At 38.8% G+C, this 23,578-nt stretch overlaps 1 protein-coding gene across 1 annotated transcript in view; it reads right to left on the bottom strand.

Moving 5' to 3' along the window:
* Vps13c (vacuolar protein sorting 13 homolog C (S. cerevisiae)) overlaps positions 1–23,578 on the bottom strand; it is a gene marked incomplete at its 5' end in the record, with an annotated part of 161,865 nt that overhangs the window by 79,181 nt on the left and 59,106 nt on the right. Inside the window, 17 exon segments of the mRNA XM_013518933.1 lie at positions 46–149; positions 1,248–1,364; positions 3,057–3,216; positions 3,952–4,011; positions 4,484–4,563; positions 5,923–6,079; positions 7,367–7,500; positions 9,829–9,937; positions 10,600–10,747; positions 12,491–12,795; positions 13,268–13,435; positions 13,683–13,786; positions 14,882–14,998; positions 16,212–16,377; positions 17,649–17,708; positions 19,225–19,304; positions 20,946–21,099. Of these exon segments, the coding sequence (XP_013374387.1) occupies positions 46–149; positions 1,248–1,364; positions 3,057–3,216; positions 3,952–4,011; positions 4,484–4,563; positions 5,923–6,079; positions 7,367–7,500; positions 9,829–9,937; positions 10,600–10,747; positions 12,491–12,795; positions 13,268–13,435; positions 13,683–13,786; positions 14,882–14,998; positions 16,212–16,377; positions 17,649–17,708; positions 19,225–19,304; positions 20,946–21,099 (2,223 nt within the window).

The raw sequence follows: 23,578 nt of genomic DNA, 5'->3' as shown, positions 1-23,578 counted from the left end.
AAAGCACAGAAGAAACTTCAGTAGAGAAATCCATTTTTTAATTACCTTCTTATGAATGGACAGCAAATCAACATTTGTAACTATGATATTTTGAAGTCTGGCAAACATATCGGTCTGTTTTGGCTTCACAGAAACAGAGGCGTTCATTCCTATGGAAGGCAAGACTTTTACAAAGGTTCCATTCTACCTAAATGAGTCAATTTAGTAGTATTTACATTCAGTTACATACTACCAACATAGAGTGAACGAAAGCTATTATTAGACATACTAAAAATACCAATATCCACATATGAGGTACTTAAAGGTTACAATACCTTTAAGTACTGCATGCATCTCATACACAAAAGTTGTGAGTTAAAAAAAATAAAAACACCCAGCCAAACCTGGTGGTAGAGGCCTGTAATCCCAGCACTCTGGAAGGCTGAGTCAAGAGGATCCCAAGTTCAAGCTCAGCCAGCGCAATTTAGCAACTTGAGACACTAGCTCAAAATTACAAAAAGTTTAAAAAATAGACCAAGGGTGCAGCTCAACACAAAGCCCCTGGATTCAATCCCACAAAGGAAGAAAAGGAAAGAAGGCGAGGGAAGGAGAAAGGGAGGGAGAGTAATGTGCTGCTTCATTCTTCTATCAAGCTGATAAAAGGAAAAGGTCGTGAAATGTCTTTCAGGAACTCCTTTGCCTATGCTACATAGGCAAAAAAAGGAAAGAAAGAAAGAAAGAAAGAGAGAGAGAGAAAGAGAGAAAGAGAGAAAGAAAGAGAGAAAGAGAAAGAGAGAAAGAGAGAAAGAGAGAAAGAGAGAAAGAGAGAAAGAAAGAAAGAAAGAAAGAAGAAAAAGAAAAAGAAAAAAGAAAAGGAAAGGAAAGGAAAAGAAAGAAAAAAGAAAGAAAGAAAAAAGAAAGAAAGAAAGAAAGAAAGAAAGAAAGAAAGAAAGAAAGAAAGAAAGAAGAGAAAGGAAAATAAGGAAAGAAAGGAAAGAAAGAAATGACTTTTTAAAAATTCTGTAACATGCTACCATGATACTCAATTCTTAAAGTTATTCTAAAAATATAAGTAAACATCTGAAATGCCTCAATTCAGTAAACAATTTTAACAACTTTGCTACTAACATTTTGAAATATACCTTTACACAAGTCACTTTAACCTTCAGTGTAAATAAATAATACATGACTCATAAAAATTCATCCTGTATGAGCTCACTTTTCCTGGATGTTTGTGTCAAGACCTATACCAAGTAATGATCACTCACCATGTATTTTAATATCAGCTATAGCACACTTCTGATCACAAACAAAGACATTAAAGGCATCTAATTCAGCTGTGACCTTTAAATCGAACACATCCTCTTTAGAAACAGTACTAGACACTGGAAAGTAATAGAAAATTTGTGATTAGCAAAGTGCAAAGATGACAGAATACACAAAATAATCTCAAATTCAATAAAATGAAACTGTAGTATAAGTCAAAAAGGTCTCCATTAAGATAAAAACTAATGTGAGTTTTGAGTCAATTTTCAAATGCCGACCAGACAAAAATAGCAGTTACCCTTCAAATTAAGATTAAACACAACTATTAACAGCAGCATGATGGTGTTGTTTACCACAGGGACACTTCACTGTGATTTTTCTTCTGGGAAAAAACACAGTAAAACCCTTTAAATTAGAATTCTAAAATTCTATTAGTCAAAAATTTTCATTTTAAAATCTGTCATACATTATATCAAAGCAATAACAAATACTGAACTAAAATATGATGACTAGTTTAAACAATTCATATTATTTACTATGACACTTATAATACATGTTATTTAACTATGGAAGCAATCCAGTTTTACTAGAATATATGCTATGGCTCCATAAAGAATTCTAAAATAAATTCAATACAATACAAATACAGAGGATTACAGTTTTTAAAAGCCCCTTCGTATAAAACTGCAAAAGCATGAGGGTATGTATTAGTCATTAATCCCCACTATGACAAGTTGGTTTCTTCCAATACAAAATGTAACATCATCAAGCCACGAAGATGAGTCCTACAGCAAAACCACAAAGTTTGTTTGAATTAATGTTGCTTGTAGGGTATCATAAATTGAAACATTTATTTTCCATGTATTCCACTATTTTTCTATGTATAATATGCATATACTATATAACAGAAGAATTCCAAGGATATTACCTCCAAAGATACTGTACTACTATGGCAACCACATTAATAATAAGAAGGGTAAGCCTCTTTTACTCTAGTTTAGAACAAATTGCTATGTTCTAAGGTTTCAAAAAATCAGATCCAGCCGGGGGTATAGCTCAGAGGTATGGCGCCTGCCTGGCAAGTGCAAGGTCCTGAGTTTGATACCCAGAGGAAAAAAAAAAAAAAAAAAAACCAACCATCAGATCCTTAGATCAGATGTAATGGTACTAACAGTTTTATACTAAAGATCCCAGTAATATAGATATATCCAAATTGGTGATGCTCTAAAAATTAAATTACTGTTTGTTAGATTCCCACATTATATGTGAAAAAACCAAAATGATGTTTGCTCCAAAAACAAGTACGTACTGTTTATTTACTATAGATACTTCACAGCTAACATTTCAGGATATGTGCCTAAGGAACATGTCCTCAGATCTGTGTGTGACAGATACACAGATCTGCTTAGAAACGAAAGCGAGTCCATCTCTGCCATGAGATTCCTCTAGTGTCCACAAAGCTTAAAGACCACTCAGCACTAGACAACACTGCGTGTGACGGGGCTTTGTCACTATGCATGCCTGCATCCACACTTAACTTCCTCATTTCTCACTTTTATGGCACTGAAGAATGCAAAGAGATGTCAATGCAAAGTAGATACTATCTGGACAGAAAAATCAAGAATAAATACACGATCAAGCAATATTCAAAACCCTTCAATAATCCTATAAAGAAAAACTTGGCATTCTTTTGAAACTAACTTCAATGTCAGATCAGGTATAACATCAAGATGATAAACATATTCTTAGCTTAAAATACATTAAGTTATTATATGAGAGAAAGCATTAGACCATTACTCAAAAATTAATACCAGCTTTGATGGCAATACTTCTGGACTCCCCCACAAGTGGTTTGAGCTCAGATTCTTTCTGAGAAGAAGACTCAGAGGATGGAACAGCCGATGACAAAAAATTCATAAGGGAAAGCAAAGCTTCCAAATGAAGTACTATATCTAAGGACGAAAATGAAACCTAAAATAACAGACAATTAGAGAGGCAGATCAGACGTGGTAACGTGTTCACATTAAGTCTCAGCACATACAACTACCACAAGAAGAGCGGCAGTAAGGGCCTTTTTAAAAAATGGAGAATTGCTATCCATGTTAATTCTTAGAAATACTACCACAATATTAATCTTAATCAGGCAATAAATCAATACTTTTCCCACTGCAGTGTGCAAACATAACTATCTTTGGCAGGATTTGAGTTCTGAGTAAAGGTATAGGAAGCATCCCAACACGTACTCGCTCAAAGGAAATGTGAGTCATGTCCTTAATGCTAAAGCCAATACACAATGCTAATACTTGATGCTTTAATCAATATCAGGCCAAACAACTATGGTGGAGGGCCGGGGATATAGCTCAGAGGCACAAGCACCTGCCTGGCAAGCACAAGGTCCTGAGTTCGATTCCTGGCACCAAAAAAAAAACTATGGTGGACTAAAATGAACAGAATTCCCTTAAAAATGTATTATTTATTATTCAACAATATATTATTTGTTATATAAGTAATGAGTACTTTACATCTGAGAAACAAGTGATCTTTTTACAAATCAATTCAATTTTTATAAAAAGTATATTTCAATTATATATCCCCTTGTTTTATCTACAAAATTAAATCCATTATCATTTTCACATTATTCCAATTTTAGAACAACCTTACAACTGAGAATGGCTCTGAAGCTATGTTTAATTATTAAAAACTTACCTTTAGTCTCTGTTTGGTATTGTCATGAACAGTTTTAAACTCTGGTCCGTCACTGTCTGCCTACAAATAGTAGGTAATTAAACCAATGGATTACAACCACTTTCAGGCACTGAATACACATTTAATTTTTACTTCTGAAGGTATGCCATTAAATCATTATAAAATATATTTCTTATAGATAAAGGATATGATAAAAAAAAACTGACCACATAACCACATCTCACATTCTACAGATAAAAAGCAAAACTATTCTGGAGGAAATGCTAACGTGCAAATCTGAAAGGTAGGGGAAATGCTTGTGTATGTAGATGACAATATACTTTGCTTCAGAACACAGCAGAACTTTTTACTATTTCCACTTACTCAACACCCTAGGGAAACCAGAAGGATAATGAGCGTATGCAAATACTTTCATACTCCATCACAATCAAGCAAATTGTAAAGAACACTTTTAGGAGAGAAAACTGGAACATGAAACATGAAGGAAGCAGATGTAACCTCGTGTATTCCCATAGTAAGACGAAAGCTGTACCTTGGTAAAGGCCATTCTCAGCAGCGGCTCATCGGTCACGCGGGAGGAGCTCACAATGTGCAGAGGGCCTCCTCCAGAGTCTAGGAGCAAGAGACCGGGCTGGTCAGCACTGCTTAACATGTCAAACATCTTATGCAATGGCAACAGCCAGGTAACCAAATACATGTTTATCAAAACCCTCAGAATTTTACACTAGCATATGAGTTAGTTATACCGCACATAAATCATGCCTCAAGAAGCCTGGCTTTGAAAAAAACACAAAAAGAAACTCCATAAAAACAACAACGAAACTCTGCACCAGTTAATAATAACTGTTATAATATTTGGTACTCTATTATTACACTCACTTGAACAAATCACAGACGACAGGCTACAAAGAACAAAGCTATAAAATAAGTAAAAGTAGAGGTTACTCTCAATACAACCATGGTGTTTTTGGTTGGTTGGTTGTTTTTGTTTCGTTTTGTTTTGCTGGGACAGTGTCTCACTATGTAGTGCAGGCTGGCCTTGAACTCACTTATGTAGCCCAGGATGGCCTTGAACTCACAGTAATTCTCCTGCCTCAGCCTCTCAAGTGCAGGGACCACAGGTGTGCACCACCCATGCTCAGCACGAGTTTGTTTTCTTAAAGCTATTCCACAGAGTTCTTATAAACTTTAAATGTCACCAGAAACTTTACAAGTTGGTTCATATTATTACATTGTTCCTCTTATATGAGAAACCCAGTGTAAAAATAAAGAGCAAAATAAAGATGGGTAATAGGAAGGGGAAGGGGATCGAGGGATGGGCGGAGAGGAGAGGGAAGGAAGGGAAAGGGGATGAGAAGAGGAAGGAAGGTGTGCTGTGTGAACGCACCAACTCCACACAAGGAGTGCGGACATCGCGCACTGCACGCGTGTACTAACAAACAGATTTAAAAGGAGAACACGAATTCAGAAGATCTGAGAAACTTACTAAACAATAATTTAGTTTTTACTTGAAGGGAAAAGAGATTTCCAGGCTATGTTAAACTTTTCCTTCTATAAACTTATGTACTGCTGAAATTTCATTTTTCATAAGCACATAGTGATATAATTGAGAACAATTTTAAAATCCACGTAATTTTAAAATAAAGACAAGCTAACTCAACGTTTCCAAATGAGTTCCTGTATGTACCTGGGTCCTGTTTTCCTGCTATATCAGTTCTCATGGCACAGTTATAATGAAAAGGTACCTTCTGTAAGTACTTAAGTATTGCATACAATGAAGACATATGACTTTTTCAGAACTATTCTACTTTGTATTACCTGAATATATACTTACAACTATGTAAGACAGTAAATTTTTAAAACATCAAATTCCTTGGTACCAATGTAATATATTTAATCTAAATAATTATGGTGACACAAATGTTTAGTGGTAATCAAAAAGACCATCTGCCCAATGAATAACTCACTGACCAGTGAAATCAAAGCATCGCATGCTGATCTGTTGTAGATAGGCTTCAGCAGTCATGTCACAGGCTTTAACTCTGGCTTCCACTCCAAGCTGCAGGACATTTAGTTCATGCAACGGCCTTACGCTCTTTTCTGCTTTTTTCATCAGTGTAACCACAACCTACAAGAACGCACCGATATTACCACCATTTCACTGATACATGAGAATTTAACGATGAGAGCAATGTAAGTACGAGATTCACACAATATACAAATGCCCACTTCCGCTAATGACTGAAGACTGCATCATTTACCTGGGAACACCTCTATATTTGTTCGGACTGAAGCGTCGCCACTCTTCCCTAGTGGTTTTCTCCACCCCAACCACTGTCCTGAGGGAAGGGAACTACCGTAATTGCCATTACAGGTGATACTAAAAACAACTGATGGGTCTTCCATCTGCATATGTTAATTACACACTTGTCAAAAGAATGATTACCTGTCAATCTTTCAATTATCAAGCTTAAAAATCTTCAGTAACTGGTACTACACTGGGAAAATATTGGAGGTTTAACAATCAAGAATCTAGTTTCAAAGCAAACACAGAGCCCACTCATTCATTTTTAGCTCAACAAAAGAACATAAGCTTTAGACAACTATGTAAAGATGAAGGGATTTTGGAGAAGGTTCTTGTGGTCCCTGTACCCACTACGCTTTCTCACTCACAACTTCCCACCCATTCCAGTCTATCTTGCCCCAGCCGCTTTCCCGATCTCCTTTCCTCAGACTATTTATTATTGCTCTTTTAAAAGATCAATTCAAATTTACACTTCCTCAAGGAGAACACATCGTTTAATACACTTCCAGACCCTCTCAGTCTGCTTAGATGCACCCTCCCTACCATCAACGCCACAAGCTCCAACAGAACCCTACCCTGAGTGCATCTTTAATGGGAAACAAATAGTTCAGAGCTCAGAGTCTATGTATCTTACTACCTAGGACACGCAATGCGTATGTGCTGAATGTGTACATAAAGGAGAGGAAAATCCACCTAACCTTTCCTCAGCAATCTGCACATGGAAAGTACATTCACTTAGTACCATTCTATACAAGCAACACAACGTTTTTAATGGAGACATAATGTATTTTATTCTCTTTACAATTTCTAACATTTGTAAAGGATTTTGCAATCACTAAGTCTCTTTCCTGCTATTCTTAGATAATAAAAAAATGCAAAGCCAGGCACATTCCAGCTGTCCAATAAACATTAAGAAGTACAGGAAATACTACAGCTTTCACCATGAAATACTGTATCCCCTAAACATAACATCCTTAAACTCTCAAATTTTAAACACCATTACATGTAAACAGCCTTCATAAGATTTTTTTTCATCCATATCAATTACCTATAAGCTTACCGACAGGTAACCCATTAATTTATCTCCCTTTACAAAAACATGAAAATTACCTCTTTAATTTCAAAATTCAGCAGTACATTAATGATGTCTACAGATCTAATTTCTTCTCTTTCAGCAGTTAAAGTCTCTTTTGAAGCTTGTAAACTCTGTGATATAGAGATTTCAGGGGGCTTTTTGATTTCACCTAAAGATGTTTAAAAGAAATTTATTCACTTCTATGCACACATTTCTTACACAAATATTCATCAAGACATATATGAGTGCTCTGCACCTAGCAAAAGTACCAAAACTCCATAAATCAATAACCCCTCTGGCCCTCAGAAGACTCACAGTTCAGGACAAGAGACATTTACACTTAAAATACAAACAGAAGGCTTGGCGCAGTGCGGCACACCTGTAATCCTGGCACTCTGGGAGGCTGAGGCGGAAGAAAGGCAAGTTCAAGCCCGGGGGGGAAATTTAGTGACTCAGGGAGACTATGTCTCAAAAAAATAAACAAAACATTAAAAGGGTTGGGGACGTGTTGCCCAGTGCAAGGGCCCTGAGTTCAATCCTCAGTAATTAAAAACAGATCGACAGACAGATAAGACAGTCTGCCAACCAGCCAGGCAGGCAGACAGAAAGGCAGCCATACCGCCTCACACTGAGTGGGCAAATGTTAACAGACTCTAAGACGCACAGGCAGCACAGAACAAGGTGTACATAGCACGGTTCCAGCGAGGCAAGGAAAGGCCTAAGGGAGGAGGTGCCATCCGAGCAGAGCGGAAGGGCCTCCTCCCACAGAAGACACACCCCAAAGAGTCAATCCGTATGACTATGACTCCACATAAAATCTGAGAAGATATCAAATTCTCCAGTCATATAAGTCAGAGCACAGCAACCCCTGGGTAGATGGAGGGGGATGTCTGGGACTCCTGAGATATGTATGTCCCTCATGGTGATGACACAGGTGAACGCATTACAAAAACTCACTGGCTTGTACCCAAGATTTGTGTTCATGTATGTTACAGTACAGTGAGAAAAGCAGTGAAAAATACAGTGAAATACTATGTTTCACTTAAAAAATAGGCAAAATTTTTAAAATGTGATATCGTACTGTGTTAGAAAGGTATAGAAAAGTTACCTAGTAGGAGTACAAAACTCATGCAAGTTCTTTAGTGGGCAATCAGCAAGATCTGTCACATTTTTACATCGACTCATTAGGTTTTTACTTAACTAGTGATAAATTTAAATTAACAAAGATGGCACAGTCTGACTGGTATTTCCTCACAGATATACAAGTACATGTGCAAATTCAGTGCAACACGGTAAAAATGAAACATGGGAAGTCTGAAATTTCTGTCAGCAGAGACTCGGTAAATAAATTATGACACGTACTTCATCACACTCTATTACAGGCAGTCCCTTAAAAAGAATGAAAGAAGCCAGGCGTGGCGGCGCATGCCTGTCACCTCGGCACTCTGGAGAGGACTGCAAGTTCAAACGCAGCCTGGCCAACCACGCAACACAGCAAGACCCTGTACCAGAAATTTAAAAAGCGCTGGGGAGGGTGGCTCAGTTTACATCCCCAGGAGGTTCCACCCTCGGTACTACGGAAATAAAAACATGAAGACAGCCTATATTTAGCATATACACACATATGAAAGAGACACACAAGATAGTGATAATTTAGGAGAAACAGCAAAGTTCACAAACACAGGTGCTCATTTGAAAAAACTTAGAGATTATATCAATACGTGTTTGTGCGTGGTACATTATGTATACACAATATATATATATACAACGGCCTGAAAAACGTGTGTAGTGCTTAAGTCAAAAGGGCTATAACTGACCATTTAAATTAGCTTTCACTGTTATTGAAGCATAACATATCTTTGGGAAGAGGGATCATTTATCAACTATTTTAATTTTTATAGATATTTTACTACTAAGCCAAATATAAAAATCACATGGAGTGTGCTACCACAGCTTAGTGCCAACTTAACATGCAAATTTAATAATTATTCCAGGACTCCACAACGAATTAATGGCCACCCTTCCCAGTAACTGCTTGCTTAACTAATAAGAGTCAAGCATTTTTAACCACCCTGTGTTTTGTTTTGTTCTTTACTTTTTAAGACAGGGTCTCTCTATGTAATTCAGGCAGGCCTTGAACTTACTGTGCAGCCCAGCTGGAACTCATGACAACCTTCCTGCCTCAGCCTCCTATGTGCTGGAACAGGCGTGTACGAGCCTGCCCAGCTAACGACATTTTCATTTAGTAGCATTTGCTTGTTTGCTTGGTAATACAAATCAGAATTAGTAAACATGTATCTGTTTATCTCATGTTTATTGTCTGTCTTAGGCTGCAGATGTAGCACACCGATAGTGTGTGTGCCTTAACGCGCCAGAGTCTGGGTTCAATCCCCAGGATCACCAAGCAAACAAACAGAAGAACACTTACTGCCTTGTTCTTGTCTACCACATTGTAAAATAATTGTAAAATCTAAGCCACCTACTGTAAGCCTCTCACCTGTCTCTGGTACTCTTGGTTTCATTTTATCTAAGTCTTCAGGAGCCTCACCAAGATTTTCTGCTAGTATTCTCAACAAAACATTAAGATCTTCTTGATTTAGACTAACCTGTGAAATATTATGTTCAAAAAGATAAATACACTTCATTTTAAAAGGAAACAATACAGAACATTCTCAGGCACAAACCATGAAGGACGGAATAACCCCAACATCACTGAAAAGCTACACAATCTTATTATTTCATGTTAACATTTTATTCTCCAAGATAATAAAGGAAAATAAAATGTCAACATTCACTCCACTGACTTGATTTATATTATCTTCACCGAAAGGTAATTATACAGATCTGATCATTATTTTTAAATGACATATCCCACAAACGCACCCATTTCACTTTTCTTAAAATCGTCACTCGAGTGAAATGACGTGCCTATCTTCAGTTAAGAACAGGCATTTCACCCAATGCTGTAATTATGAGAGGTGCGACTCAGATAACCCTAAAAACCAAGGGTCTTACATAATAAATAAGAGGAACTATGATAACAATTTGCACACAGATCTCGATCTGTATGCACAGAAAATTTAAAAGTTAAATAATACTTGACGATTAGATTTTACCTTAATGGATAATGACTCTCTCGAACTGTATCTCACTGAAATTCTTACACCTTTTAGTGAAACGGTCTACTTTTCATGGCGATTTATACTAAGATAGTCTTTAGAATTTAAAATTCCAATAACAAAGGTTTTTATTCCACTCTTGCACTTACATTCATTGTATCAAGATGTCCTTTAATTTCCACAACAGGCACCTTATGGTACCAATTTGCAGCCAGATTCCGATTTACAAAGAACTCCAAGTTAATTGGATGCAACAGCTGAATATCAGGATGGGAGGTGCCTGGCTGGATCACTGTCCTAAAGGAAAACAGAAACACCAGGTATGTACATGCATAGAGGAAAACAGAACATGTTTTTAAAATAGCAAAGTCAAGCAGGCAATTGCCTCTCTACAATCCTGCTTTGAAGCACTGCTCCTTGAATGTTTTTAAACTGAATTATAATTAATCGATAATCCACTAACAGGGACAGATTAAAACATATCGTAAGCTGTAGACTATTAAGAAAACTTCTTTCTTTGAACAGTGGATGAAAAACTGAACACACTTCAAAAAGAAATTCACACTGTTGAAAATGGGCAAGAAATCATCAAATTATTCTCTAAGGACTAGTAGAGTTAAAATCACCAAATACAAAGATACAGCTACGATGGACCATGAGCACCGCAAGGTCTCCACAAGACCAGAGCGGAGCGGAACAAATCCTGTTGCCTAGAGATGCCACAGCTGTTGTCATTGGTAGCACAAGGCATGATGTGTGGGCTTGGAGAGACGCTGGTGTGAGCGAGCCTTCTGCACAGCCAATCACACAAAATTACAGCCCAAAAATCACACATGTTTAATTCTTGATGATAAATTACTATGTTACCAGTTTATGGATTATACTTTCATTACTTTAGAAGATATTCCCTCTACTTACAGAAAGATCTAACTAAAAAGCTTGTTCTATCACACTGACAACAGCCTCATCATCTCTTCTTGACCGTGGATCCTCATTACGAGAGACCACACCAAATAACGGACCTTTGCCTGCAAGGTTCATGCAAGGGTGTACTGTGACGTTCACCGTGATGAAATCACCACAACGCACTTCTCAGAAGGCACCCCACTGTTCAGTCAGGTGTGACTGTGTGTTTACTGGTACAGAGACCAAAGAAAATAATAGTAAGGGAAACACTAGCAAATCACATGTCTTATACAACTATTCCCCAGGGTTATTTTCTGAAGCTGTCTTCTAAGCACCACTTTTTAATATGGCTAATTAAACCACCTTGCATGGAACAAGTCATGAGCTTTAAGTTTTCTGTGTCTGCATGTGTCACGGAGTGTGAGCACTGAGGGTATTACTTACACGGCATTCAGGCCAAAAATGCCTAAGCTCAATCAAAACCCAGGAGGAATCACTCAAACTGAGAGTTGCTTCATGGAACAGCCAGGCTGTACCTCGCAAAGCCAGCGTCATCGTAAGAGACAGAGAAAGGGGAAGAGCTACTCTAGAGTAAGTGTCTATGGGGCAGAATCCCCCTCAGTCAGAGAGGATACAGCTAAGTGCCACATGTGATTCCGCATGGGGAGGGGCAATTACTACAAACACCACCTCTGCAAAGACTGACACATCCTTAATGCAAACTGCACATTAGATGTTATACTGATATTAAGTTTCCACAATTTGGCAAATACACTGTAGTTAATGTACGAGAATGAATTTCCTTGTTTATAGGACACACATGTGAAAATATTTGGGGGTAAAGGGTCAAGATGTCTATTTTTAAATGGTTCAGCAAAAAATGTTTTACATAATAATCATGATGCAAATAAATTACAGCAAATGTATAACAGACTGATGAATCTAGATGAAACATGTATGTAGACACATTATTTTTTTATTTTTCCACCGGTATAATATTTTTCAAAATAAGAAGCTGGTGGAAAAAACAAATGGTTCTGTGAAATATAAACGAGTGTGAACTTGAACGGTCATAAAGTATCACAGAAAAAAATTAGCCTAACACTTAAATCTGTAACCACTGAAAGAACACACCTAGAAAGCTTAAGTTCTGTGAGCTGCACATCCATTGTATCAATCACAGGAGGATTTACGGAGTCTTCACCAGACACAAGACTGAACTGATTTTGAACTCTGATTAAACCAAGATCCACCAAGACAGCGTTGGTGGAAACAGAAGACTGAGGGATGACGATAACAGGTGCTTTCAAATCAATGTTGACAGAGAAGCGAAAGCTCCTATGGGCCAGATCCTTCACACTTGTGGCGGCCTTTTCTGCAGCCTGGGCAGTGGCCGCGCTCAGGGCCTCTTTGGCTGTCTGGAAGTTGTTCAGGAAGTTCTGCGGACACAAAGTAAAAATGGAGAAATTCAAACAGAAAGCAGGCACATCAACATCGCACCACCTTGCGGCATACACATGCTGATGCTTTCTGTGACAGGTAACTTTTGGTGACGCCCGTTCTGACAGTGTTAGAAATAACCGCTAACCCATCCACAGTCACGAGCAGCCTAGCTAAGGCCCAAGTCACAAGCTAAGGAAAAGAAAGGAAGAGAAGCCATGTTCAATCATTTTTGTATTCAGGAACGTGGCTTCGGTACTTACTCTAACAAAAATAACTTCAGTCCTACACAAAAACCATTAAATTATTCAGATTTTAACTGTTAAAGAAATTTACTTCAACCTTCATACATAAACACCATGTGTAATCAAAACAAGAGCCACCTACGATGCATGGTTTGTAACACTTGCAATCATAATTACCAGGCCTGATTCCTAAGTTGAAAAATTAATATACAAATAGCAACTTTACCAGAAGAGACATAAGGAACTTATGAAGATAGACAATCTGGATACAGCCGACGTTCAGCGACACCACACCATCCACTTTGGACATGTCAGTATACGAGTCCCCTTCAGTCGCATCTGGGTACAAATCCAAGTGAAAACGGAAAACTTCATTTCCCATTATTGACACAGCCTGAAAGACAGAGACGTGAGCAAACTCTGTCTACCAAAGTAAGGACAAAATGAAATACCACTCAGAAAAGGGTTTATAAAGGTTCATAACCTTTATAAAAGGGTTTATAAAGATTCATAATCTTTATAAAAATAAACATTGTAATGAAGTACAGTGTATTTAATTAAATTTCAAATATACTACTTTAAAACTGAATCTTCTATGTAAGCACAAAACAAATATTAATTATTTATTTAGTACAACTTACTTTTTTATGAACTGTCTTAGGGTCAACATCTGTGACAATAATATTTTCCAGTCTGGCAAAAAGTGACTGCTTTCTTGACTGAAGAGAAAGGGAAGAGTCGAGGCCTGAAAACAAAACATAGTTTCTATAGATCTGGAGCGAACAAGGCATTTATTTCCGTTGTATCACGTTATTTTTAAAATTTAGCAACATCTGAACTCCCAACTGATCGATAAGCTGCAATAATAGATATTTCATAATTTTATAAACACACAACTTGTAAGTTCAAAAACATTAACTTCTTGAATTTTCAATGCTGTAACCAAAGTACAAATAGATCATCTCAGGATTTAGTATAACCTTTATACCTCAGACCCAGTAATTTACATGGAGACTACGAAAGTGTCACAAATCCAATTCAGTCTGGTAGATGTACTACCAGATTAGGAAGGACAAAAACCCCTACCTTTCTGGTTTTTAAATGACAGAAGGATTTCATAAAACATACTGAACATATCTTTACCTTCAGCAGATTACAATAAACTGGTAACAAGAAAGGCCAGAGAAAAAGCAAGATGCGTTTCAGCAGCTTTTTCCTAAAAGAACCTGATGGGTTCACAGGGTTTCTCTCACTAAAGAGTATGAATGCATAAAATAATAGTATCATTATATAACTACATACAAATAGGTAAATGCAACACAGATAAATAAAAGCTAGTAACGAACAAGTATATTCACAGACCTCCCGTGAACGCTGGACTGACCCTTCTGCCAGGCCATCAGCGTTTCCACACTGACATTTACTCTTCCCACCTCCCAGACAACCCTCAGCCACAGCCAATGCGCAAGCGTGGGCGTGATAGGGGAGCACTCAGACTCTCCAACAGCTACAGCCCAAGAAGAAAGCACCCAATTCAACTGTACGTGCCGCTCTCTGACTGCTCAGCCCCCCTTTCGTATATTCTTTAACAGTGCAAAAGTATGAATGAAAAAAGAAGAAAGAAAAATCTTTTAACAAATTTTAATCGAGTATTTTTTCCCTTGTTTCTTGCTCTGTTTTGTGTGGTGATACTGGGAACTGAACCCAGCGCCACTCAGTGAGCTATGTCCCAGCCTTTTTCATTTTTTATTTTTTTGAGATGGGATCTTGGCTAAGTCACTAAGTGCCCAGACTGGCCTTGAACTCTGGAGCCTCCTGCCTGTCTCCCCAAGTGCATTACCTTGTATCTTGATTTCAGCAATATTGCTCTTCTCATTGCAAACAGTGACACAGAAAGCATTCAACTTGGCAAAGAGCCTGAAGCCAATAATGTCACTATCTTTAGAGGATACAATCACTGAGAAGAAAACAAAGAATTCTTTCACAATATGACTCAAATAACATACATTTTACTCAGGACTTTATATTAACTGAACCAGAATCCTGTTAAATAAACACACACAAATTAAATTACAAAGCCTTACTAATTTCAAAATATTTCTTTTGCCTTATTAAGTCTGCCTTTTAGTAGCAAGATGTTCCTTTTGCAATTTACACAAAAGTCAGTCCCTGACTTATGCACAAATTGCATTCCAGGAGAAATGCTCATAAGTCAGATTCGTTCTGAAGGCAACAAAATGAGTCTCATTGTTCACAATCTGAACGTTAGTAAGTCGGGGACTTAGTGTAAAATAAAGTAAGGAGGACAACAGAACTCGGGACAGTTAGGCAGCGTGCCTACAGCCACACAGGTTAAGCAGGAATGTCAGACTGTGAACTGAGTACTTTCTGATCCAAACTCTGGGCTCCTGGCTCATAACACGCTGTCCGGAACCCGGCCCGTCCCACGGTCTGGACGTCCCTGTGTAGATGGCGGAAAGAGCCACTGACGGGAGGAGAGCTCACTGCAAACACAGGTGCTCTTCCCTTCCGTGCTACCCAAGGGAACCCCCACACCACACAAGAACAAAAACTTTTTAAAACAATAGTTTTGTTTCTATTTGCCCTGTGCATCAGGTGCTGGTATCTGATTTAATATGAGTAAAAGAGAAGGGGAGAATGGCATTTTAATTACTGAATTAGCTGACCTCTTAGATTGCTCATTGAGCTGTAGAGTTCTAAGACCCTTTGTTATGGTTGATACATTGTGCCAACTTGGGGAGTCTAGAGGTTTGGCTAAGTGACTCAGCAGGAAGCCAGGGTGCTTACTTTGTACACATCCTGAGCCTGTGGAAGAGGACAGCATGGAGATTATGTGGGAGCTACATACCCCTTAGGTGGGGGTAGCCTGTTTACAAAGTAAGGCAGGGAAAGAAGCTGCTTGCCGCCATTCCTCCCTTTTGCTCTGGCTGCATTGCTGTTTGGCTGCCATTCCCCCCTTTGCTCTTGTTGCTTTGCTGTCTTCTGCCTCGGAGCCAGCCAAGTACGGACTGAAACCTCCACACACTGCAAGCTAAATAAACCTTTCCTTCCTTCATTTTGGGTGTTTCATTTTGGGTATTTTGTCTCAGCAACGACAGAAAAGTAACCGAGACATCCTTGTTAGCAAGAAACACACAAGTCTTTCCCACCTTTCTGCAGAGACGAGTCTGTCTGCTTCTCAGCGGAGATCTGTACCCCCACCCCTGTGGGGGTGCCCGTGTTCTGCCCCTCTGATGGAGTGATGGCTGTCAGGTAGTTAATGGAAGAGAGAAGAGCCTGGGTTTGTAGCAACAAATTCAAAGAGGAAAACGCCACCTAAAAATGTTTTGAAAGCAAGTTAGTTTTCATTGGCAAATAAATGACAAGCTGTCATAGCCACAATGGACCTGCAGGCAGCCAGGCTTGCGGCACAGCCTTCCATCACTGGGAGGAAGAGCGAGGCGAGGGAAGTTCACGACCCCCAAGACGGGGTACAAGGACAGCGAATCAGACTCTCACTGTCCGGGCAGAGTAGGGCACAGAGTTACCTAATCATTTCATTTCCAAGCAAACTGCTCACAGAGCCTATATTCTGCCTCATATGGCCACCCGTATTCTCAACATGCGCCTTCTTAGATTTCCAACAGACTATTCGTCATGACAATACAAAAAGTTTAAGTCAGAACATGAAACTCCACAAGCACTGCATACTGCTAAATCTAGAAATGACTCCAAACGAGGCGTCTGTGAGAGTAACTGTAACAATGGGCGAATTCTCAGTTACTAACTCATTTTCTCAAACTACAAAAATGGTCCTGTCCTTTAAAAAGAAACACAGAGGAAAGTAAATGCACTAAAAGTACTACATTTTTTAAAAAATGACTCCAGAAAGCTAAGTCAGCAACACGAACTGCCTCCAAGAAAGTGTGGCTTTCTAACAGCAAATTAACACTGAGAACTCCTTATAGGAAACAATTTTCATTTTCTCATTTCCACATGGAAAGAAACGTATCTACAAACAATACGCCTGTAATTCTAGCACTCAGAGAGACTGAGGCAGAAGGAAGACAAGGCCAGACACTGCCTCAAAGTAAAAAAAAAAAAAAAAACAGGGCAAAAACACACAGACACAACGGACAGGGAAGTTCACGCGGTCACAGCAGATTCTCCCGACCCTCTCATTTCTCTAGTGTAACCCACAGGCACCTGTTGCCTCTCCTTTCTCTATACTGCGGCCTAAAGTGCAGCGGCTTCACCAGTACTTCGCCTCTCTCCTCGTGTCCTGAACACCTTCGCATTCCTATGTAACTTGATGCTCCTAATGCTCTCAGCTAGAGATCACTGTTCCCTTACCTATAACATTCCCTTCTTCAGAAATAATACTGCAACTTTTAAAACATAAATGTATGACGCAGCAAAGCAAAGTAACAGCTTTACTAAACTGAATCCCTAACAGAGCATGCTAAGTGTTTACAAGGTTAATTCTTAACTTTTACTGGTTCTTGATTGGGTCATCAAGTCACCCAGGGAATATCCCCCAAAGAATACTAAGGATTTCCAGAATAATTCTTTTTAATAGGATATATTCCTTTAATAGAACTTCTTACCTTAAATGTTTGCTCGGTTTTTTCAAATGTAGTCTGAAAACTAGGTCCACTCTTATCAGCCTAAAAAAATGAATAGAAGTTATAAAGAAAAGAGTTAAGACCAAAGTAATTAATCTTTTATAATCCCTGGTTAATTTATGTATATGTAGCAATAAATTTATTTTGCATACATTTTATTTTTATCACCACTGTAAATTATATCCATATTACTGACTGTAACAGTGCCCGTGTTCTCTGGAAGCGTGGGAGAACAATCATTCATTTCAGGGAAACTGCAGCTGGGTGTGAGAATGGCATGTCTTTGGAAGGTAGGAGGTGCAAAGGTCATCTGGGTCATCTTGTCCATCCGTCACCTAATGCTGAAATCCCTTGTTCACTTGTCTGGCCAGTCTATCTACATCTCCAGTTAAAGAAACCTCATTTCCTTATAAATGAAGTCTTTGTACTGCGGCAAGCAATCTATCTCCCATCCTAACTGTCCACTGGTCCTACTTTTGTTCCCTTGGAACAGTGTAACTCTAAACACAAAGATACACCTCCTTGAGAGCTTTCTGCCATGGCTTCCTTGCTTGCCTCTCTATTCCCACAATGCTTTGTGCTTTGCTTTACTATATCCATACTATACTGCTACATTATAATCGTTACATTTTCAACCAATCAACACTACATTGTAGGGGCTGGGGATTTAGCTCAGCGGCAAAAGCACCTGCCTGGCAAGCGCAAGGTCGTGAGTTCGGTTCCCGGTACCAGAGAAAAACCAAAAAAAAACCAAAAAAAAAACACTACATTGTAATTGTTTATTTCTGAATCTTTCCCTTCTAGTTTGTAATTTTCTTGGAGAACATAATGCTTTTCGCCTGTGCATCCAAATGCCTGGTAGTATAAAACACTTAGTAACATATATAGACTTTCAATAAATAGTGAGTGATTGGAACAAATCAACTAATCCTGAATGAACCTAATTTCATCAATTACTTCAGCACTTTCACAAGATGTACTTCTTAGTCCCTTCCCAATCCTTGGAGTTCTCTCCAGAACCTGATCCAGTGTGCTTTTTCCTCTCTGATGTGGCATAGTCAGCCAAACTGCCATCTATTACACAGCCAAGTGTAGACGTGTGTGTATATGCCTCCAATGGAGATAAAGCACATACTTCAGTCCCGGGCTTCCACATTGGGGGCTAAGAGGGTAGCGGCTTTCTAACAGCTCGGTACTTAAGTGAAAGAGAAACAAGGTGAACAAATGGACAAAGAAACAGTCGATAACCCTACAGTTAAAAACTAACACACCACCCAGAACCACGCTGTCCTGTTATTTTTCCAGGGGCACAGTCCAGACTACTGGTGGTGAATCTAAGACATCTGTGTTATGTTTTCCTTTTAAGATGAAAGATGTTAATATAGGAGTTGTTTTTTCTAAATAAAAATCTCAGTATTCAGGTTTAACTGCACTTAATTGGCACTCTGCAATAAATATCAGTGGGTTTTGGGTTACAGTCTGGGCACGCACCTCTGAACTATTCACCATCACTAGTCCACACTATCTAACAAGCATACCATCATCCCATGGTTCTTACCTTAATGTACTCTACTTTTAAAAGATCTAATCCAGGTTTATCAGACGAGCTAATCAAGTGAAGGGGCTTTTTTCTAGATCCTACAGAAAAAAGAAAAACAAGTTGCTCTTATAAAATTTTAGAACTTGCTAGATATTTCCTTTATAAAAACTGCTAATTAAGCTTTAAAAGAATGCATGTGCATATTTTCATGGTTATCAAATACTAAAGCCATCACTCATGGAGAAATAAACCAATGCAAGTTCTTACCTTAGGCATCTAATTAACTTTAAAACATGTATTTATTTTCACTGGATTTTACATGTGTGTTCAAAAGTAATCGAGACTTATTTAGGTATTTCTGAGGCCATGTGTCCATTAGTAGGGCAGTAGAACAGACTACAGGCATCAGAATCAGGAAATATCAATTCCAGTTCACCTCTATCCTTACTAAATATTTAACTAAATATTCCTCAACAATGTAACAAGCAGATTGGACCAGATCCTGTTGTGCTCTAAAATTCTATGAAAAAAATATTTAATTATATTACAGAGAACTTTGTGTAGACTGAGGCAATTTTCACACTGAAGGATTTTTAAGAGAAGAAAACTGTGACACTTCCTTTTTAGCTTAAACACGAACATCCTCTCCACCTTACCCAAAGGGGCCAAGGAACAGCTTCCCCGGCGGCGCAGGGAAGGCAGCTGCCCGCTGTGCGGCGGCCCAGCCTCACGACCTGCACCTCCCTAACACTGCTTCTGACACAGCTCAAGACGTGTCCCTGACCTGAGCCTTCATCTTCCTTGAAGAGAGAAGAACCGAGGAAATTTATCACCTATATTTTTTCAAGATAGTAAACTCCTTCTTTCTGTACAATAAGTTAGTAAGATAACATTTGTTTTCTAAATTGAGGTTTTAGCTTCAAATACTCAAATTATAAAATATAAGCCTTTATATATAACTAAAGCATTACACAATTTTAATTATTGTATATTAACTCAATTCTTTGTGCCTCAAGTATCTGAGCTCACAAGATATATACTGAAATGAATGAACTATAAAAGCTTCTAAGAGAGTGAACTTTACATCCTCCCATTTTCAGTTTTTAACTGGGGCCTCTTATGACATACGAATACTATTTCATAGGAAGAATGGGACCTGCCAGGCACAGTGGCACACCCCTGTCATCTCAGCAACTGGGAGGCTGAGGTAGGAGGATCACGGTGAGACCTGGGCTTTATAAATGAGTTCAAGGCCAGCCTAAACTGCATGTGAGACCCTATCTCAAAAAACAGGAAGAGAAAAAAAAAAAAGAAAGAAAAAGAAGAAAACAACAAACAGGACCTTCTATATTGAAGGACCAGAGACAAATTCTCCAGTCTTGCCATTCATGAATACATGATACGAAGGAAGCTACTTAATCTTTATCAACCCCTTCTTTGTCTGTGTTTGTCAAGGAGATTTATACAAACACTGAGGCAACAGAGCAGAGTGGCTGAGAGTACCAGCCCCCACATCCAGACTGCGAGGGTTTCATCAATGGTTCTATTACTAGTTGTTTCACCCTGGGCAAATTTTACAAGCAATCTATACCTTAGTTACATAAAACTAGAACAGTAACATGAATTATTATTTGCAAAGTGTTTTGAACAATGTCTGCTATGATTTATAATAGGGGTTATCATAGAAATAGAAGTGCTTACAATGCTACTTTCATCATTTCTATTTTTAGGAATATTACCTTGAATTTCATGGTAATCCAAGCTGACCTTCTTTAAATAAGACACCACAGTTAGGTCGAACGTCCTCACCGTGGCCTCTGTCCCTAACTGAGTAACATTAAATACCAGAATTGTATCTTCTTCTTCCTGTTGTTTAGTAAATTCCAAAATTACCTAAAAGAATTAGCACAGCCAAATGAAAAGGTGACAAGAAGTCTAAGTCATACTTCAAATAAAAAACCCTTTCTCTGTACACATCACCATGGAGATACACCCAAAACTTTGCTCATATCCTAATAATACCATGAAGTTATTTAATATGTTACAAATTATCATTACCAAGAATGTAAGTGCATGTATAAAAGATTATGCTGAAATATAACATTAATGACTTTTTTAAATTTAGAGAAATTTAGAATTTATGAAGTCTTCCCAATATGATTTTCTCAAAATAAAAATCACATTTGGTGACAACAGAAGCATTCCCATTGAAGTGAAAATTTCTAACAAGAAGGCTGGGTGTGGTGCCACACGCTTGTAATCCAAGCGCTCAGGAGACTTAGGCAAGAAGACTACTACAAGTTGGAGCAAGTTCAAGGCCAGCCTGCACTACACAGCAAGATCCTGTCTCCAAAACAAAACAAACAAACAAAAAAATTGTGACAAGAGTGCTCGTTACCATATTATTTAAATTAATTCTGGAAATGACAGCCAATATACTTAGACAATAAAAAATAAAGGATGGTGGTTTTTAAAAAATGCAAATTCTTTAATATACTCACCAAAAGATGGAGGCTGCTACCACCACCTTTTGAATGTGGGTAGCCTCTGAATGCTTCAATCAGTAAGAGTAAAGGAAGGAAGTGGTTCTCTAACGAACTCTGGTTACCAAACAGGCCTGGGAATGCTGTCATGTCAGAACTGCTGAGTCCATCACGGCAGGGACCCGGGCAGAGAGCATGCACTCTGCCAACAGCCCGGCCACGCCTGGACAGCAGCCAGCAGCGCACCTCCCGAGAGCCACAGGACCTGTACCCCAAGGCTTCTGATGACCGCAACCCCAGGCAACACCTGACCAACGACAACAGGACACTAAACCCCAAGTTGCCCAGGTGGGCCCCTAAGAAACTCCTAACCCACAAATCACGAGCAAACAAAATCAGCTGTTTTAAGCTGCTAAGGGTGAGAGTAACTTGACAGACAGCAACGGTAACCAGTGGAATACAAAATCTATGGAAAAGGCAAACAGTATGGACGGGTGGTATGGTTATATACTCATGAAAAATCAGGAGTGTCAACCAAAAACAGTAAGATAGCAAGATACTACAGTAAGGTATTAAGCACAAACTTTATATATAAAAATAAGCTTCATATACATTATTTAAACAAAAGCAATAAAATCATAAATACATAAAACATGGGCAAGTATTTTGTGAAAATTTTCTAAATATACACTAAAACTGAGCCATAAAGAAAAAAATTGGTAAATTTCAGTACAGAAACACTTAAAACAGCAAAAAGTTATGCTAGAAAAGGTATTTCAAACAGCATTATTCTTTTTTCCTTCAATAGTTCTGTTTTCCCCTTGGTTCATTCAACAGTCAGTAAAATATTTATTGTGGATCATGTACCATGCATGTATCAGGCTGTCCCAGCAGTAAAGAGACCAAAATTGAGCGGACTAGACACGGCTCTTGTCCTCATGTGGCCCACATTCCAGGGAGAGAAGGAAAGTGAACACGGCTCTCTTGAGGTGGATGGCCAGGTCTTTCCAGTAAGACAGGTAAGCAAATGCTTGAAGGACATCAAGAACCAAGCCATGCAAGGAAAGCGTGTCCCTGGCCAACAAAATGGCAAGCAAAGAAAGAGCTTTGATATACACAGGGAAGAAAAAAAGACAAGTGTGGGCTTGGCGGGACAAGAACTTTGCTCACTACCAGTTCCCAACATCAAAACCGACGCCTGGCGTAGGATGGTGCTCACTCACTGAAGGAATACCAAAAACATGGCTGAAGCCGGAGAAGCAAGGCAAAAAGCAATGGTGAAGCCAAACAGGCAGGCGGGGTAACTGGCGCGAGGGCTTGCCAGAAAGAAACAAGTCATCGCTCTGAGCCAGGGAGGGCAAGGAGCGGAACAGCGCCATGATCCGACTCTCACTTAGAAAGATCGCTCTGGCTGCCCGATGATGAGCAGAGCAGCTGAGAAAGCAGTCAGGAAGCTGCTGCAAAGAGGCAGCCCAGAGGCAAGGATGACTGGACACACAGCAGCAGTGGAGAGAAGAGCAAGCACCTGAGCGCAAAGGAAGACAGAGCCAAGAGATCTGCTGGTGCTGTGGACTGAAGTGTGAGAGGAAGACAAGACGAGAGAAGGGCAGAAAACATCTCTCTTTACACACGTACCGGTAACACTGGGTCTGTAACTGTAACCACCTCACCCACAGGTGAATGATCCGTACTTACCAAAGAAACATGCACACGTGATTGTATGATTGTAAACAGATAACGTCGTCACTACTGTACATTCCTTTGTTACCAAATAACAATATATGGTGAACCTATTTCCAAGTTTCCTTTTATTACATGACTTTTGAAGGGCATGAAAAAGATCTTTGAAATTTAGGGTGAAAAAAAAGGAGGAAATTTAGGATGTTTAC

The sequence above is a fragment of the Chinchilla lanigera genome, unplaced genomic scaffold, assembly GCF_000276665.1.
Source record: "Chinchilla lanigera isolate Chin_1 unplaced genomic scaffold, ChiLan1.0 scaffold00049, whole genome shotgun sequence".
NCBI lineage: Eukaryota > Metazoa > Chordata > Mammalia > Rodentia > Chinchillidae > Chinchilla > Chinchilla lanigera.
This window is presented reverse-complemented; position numbering and strand designations above follow the sequence as displayed.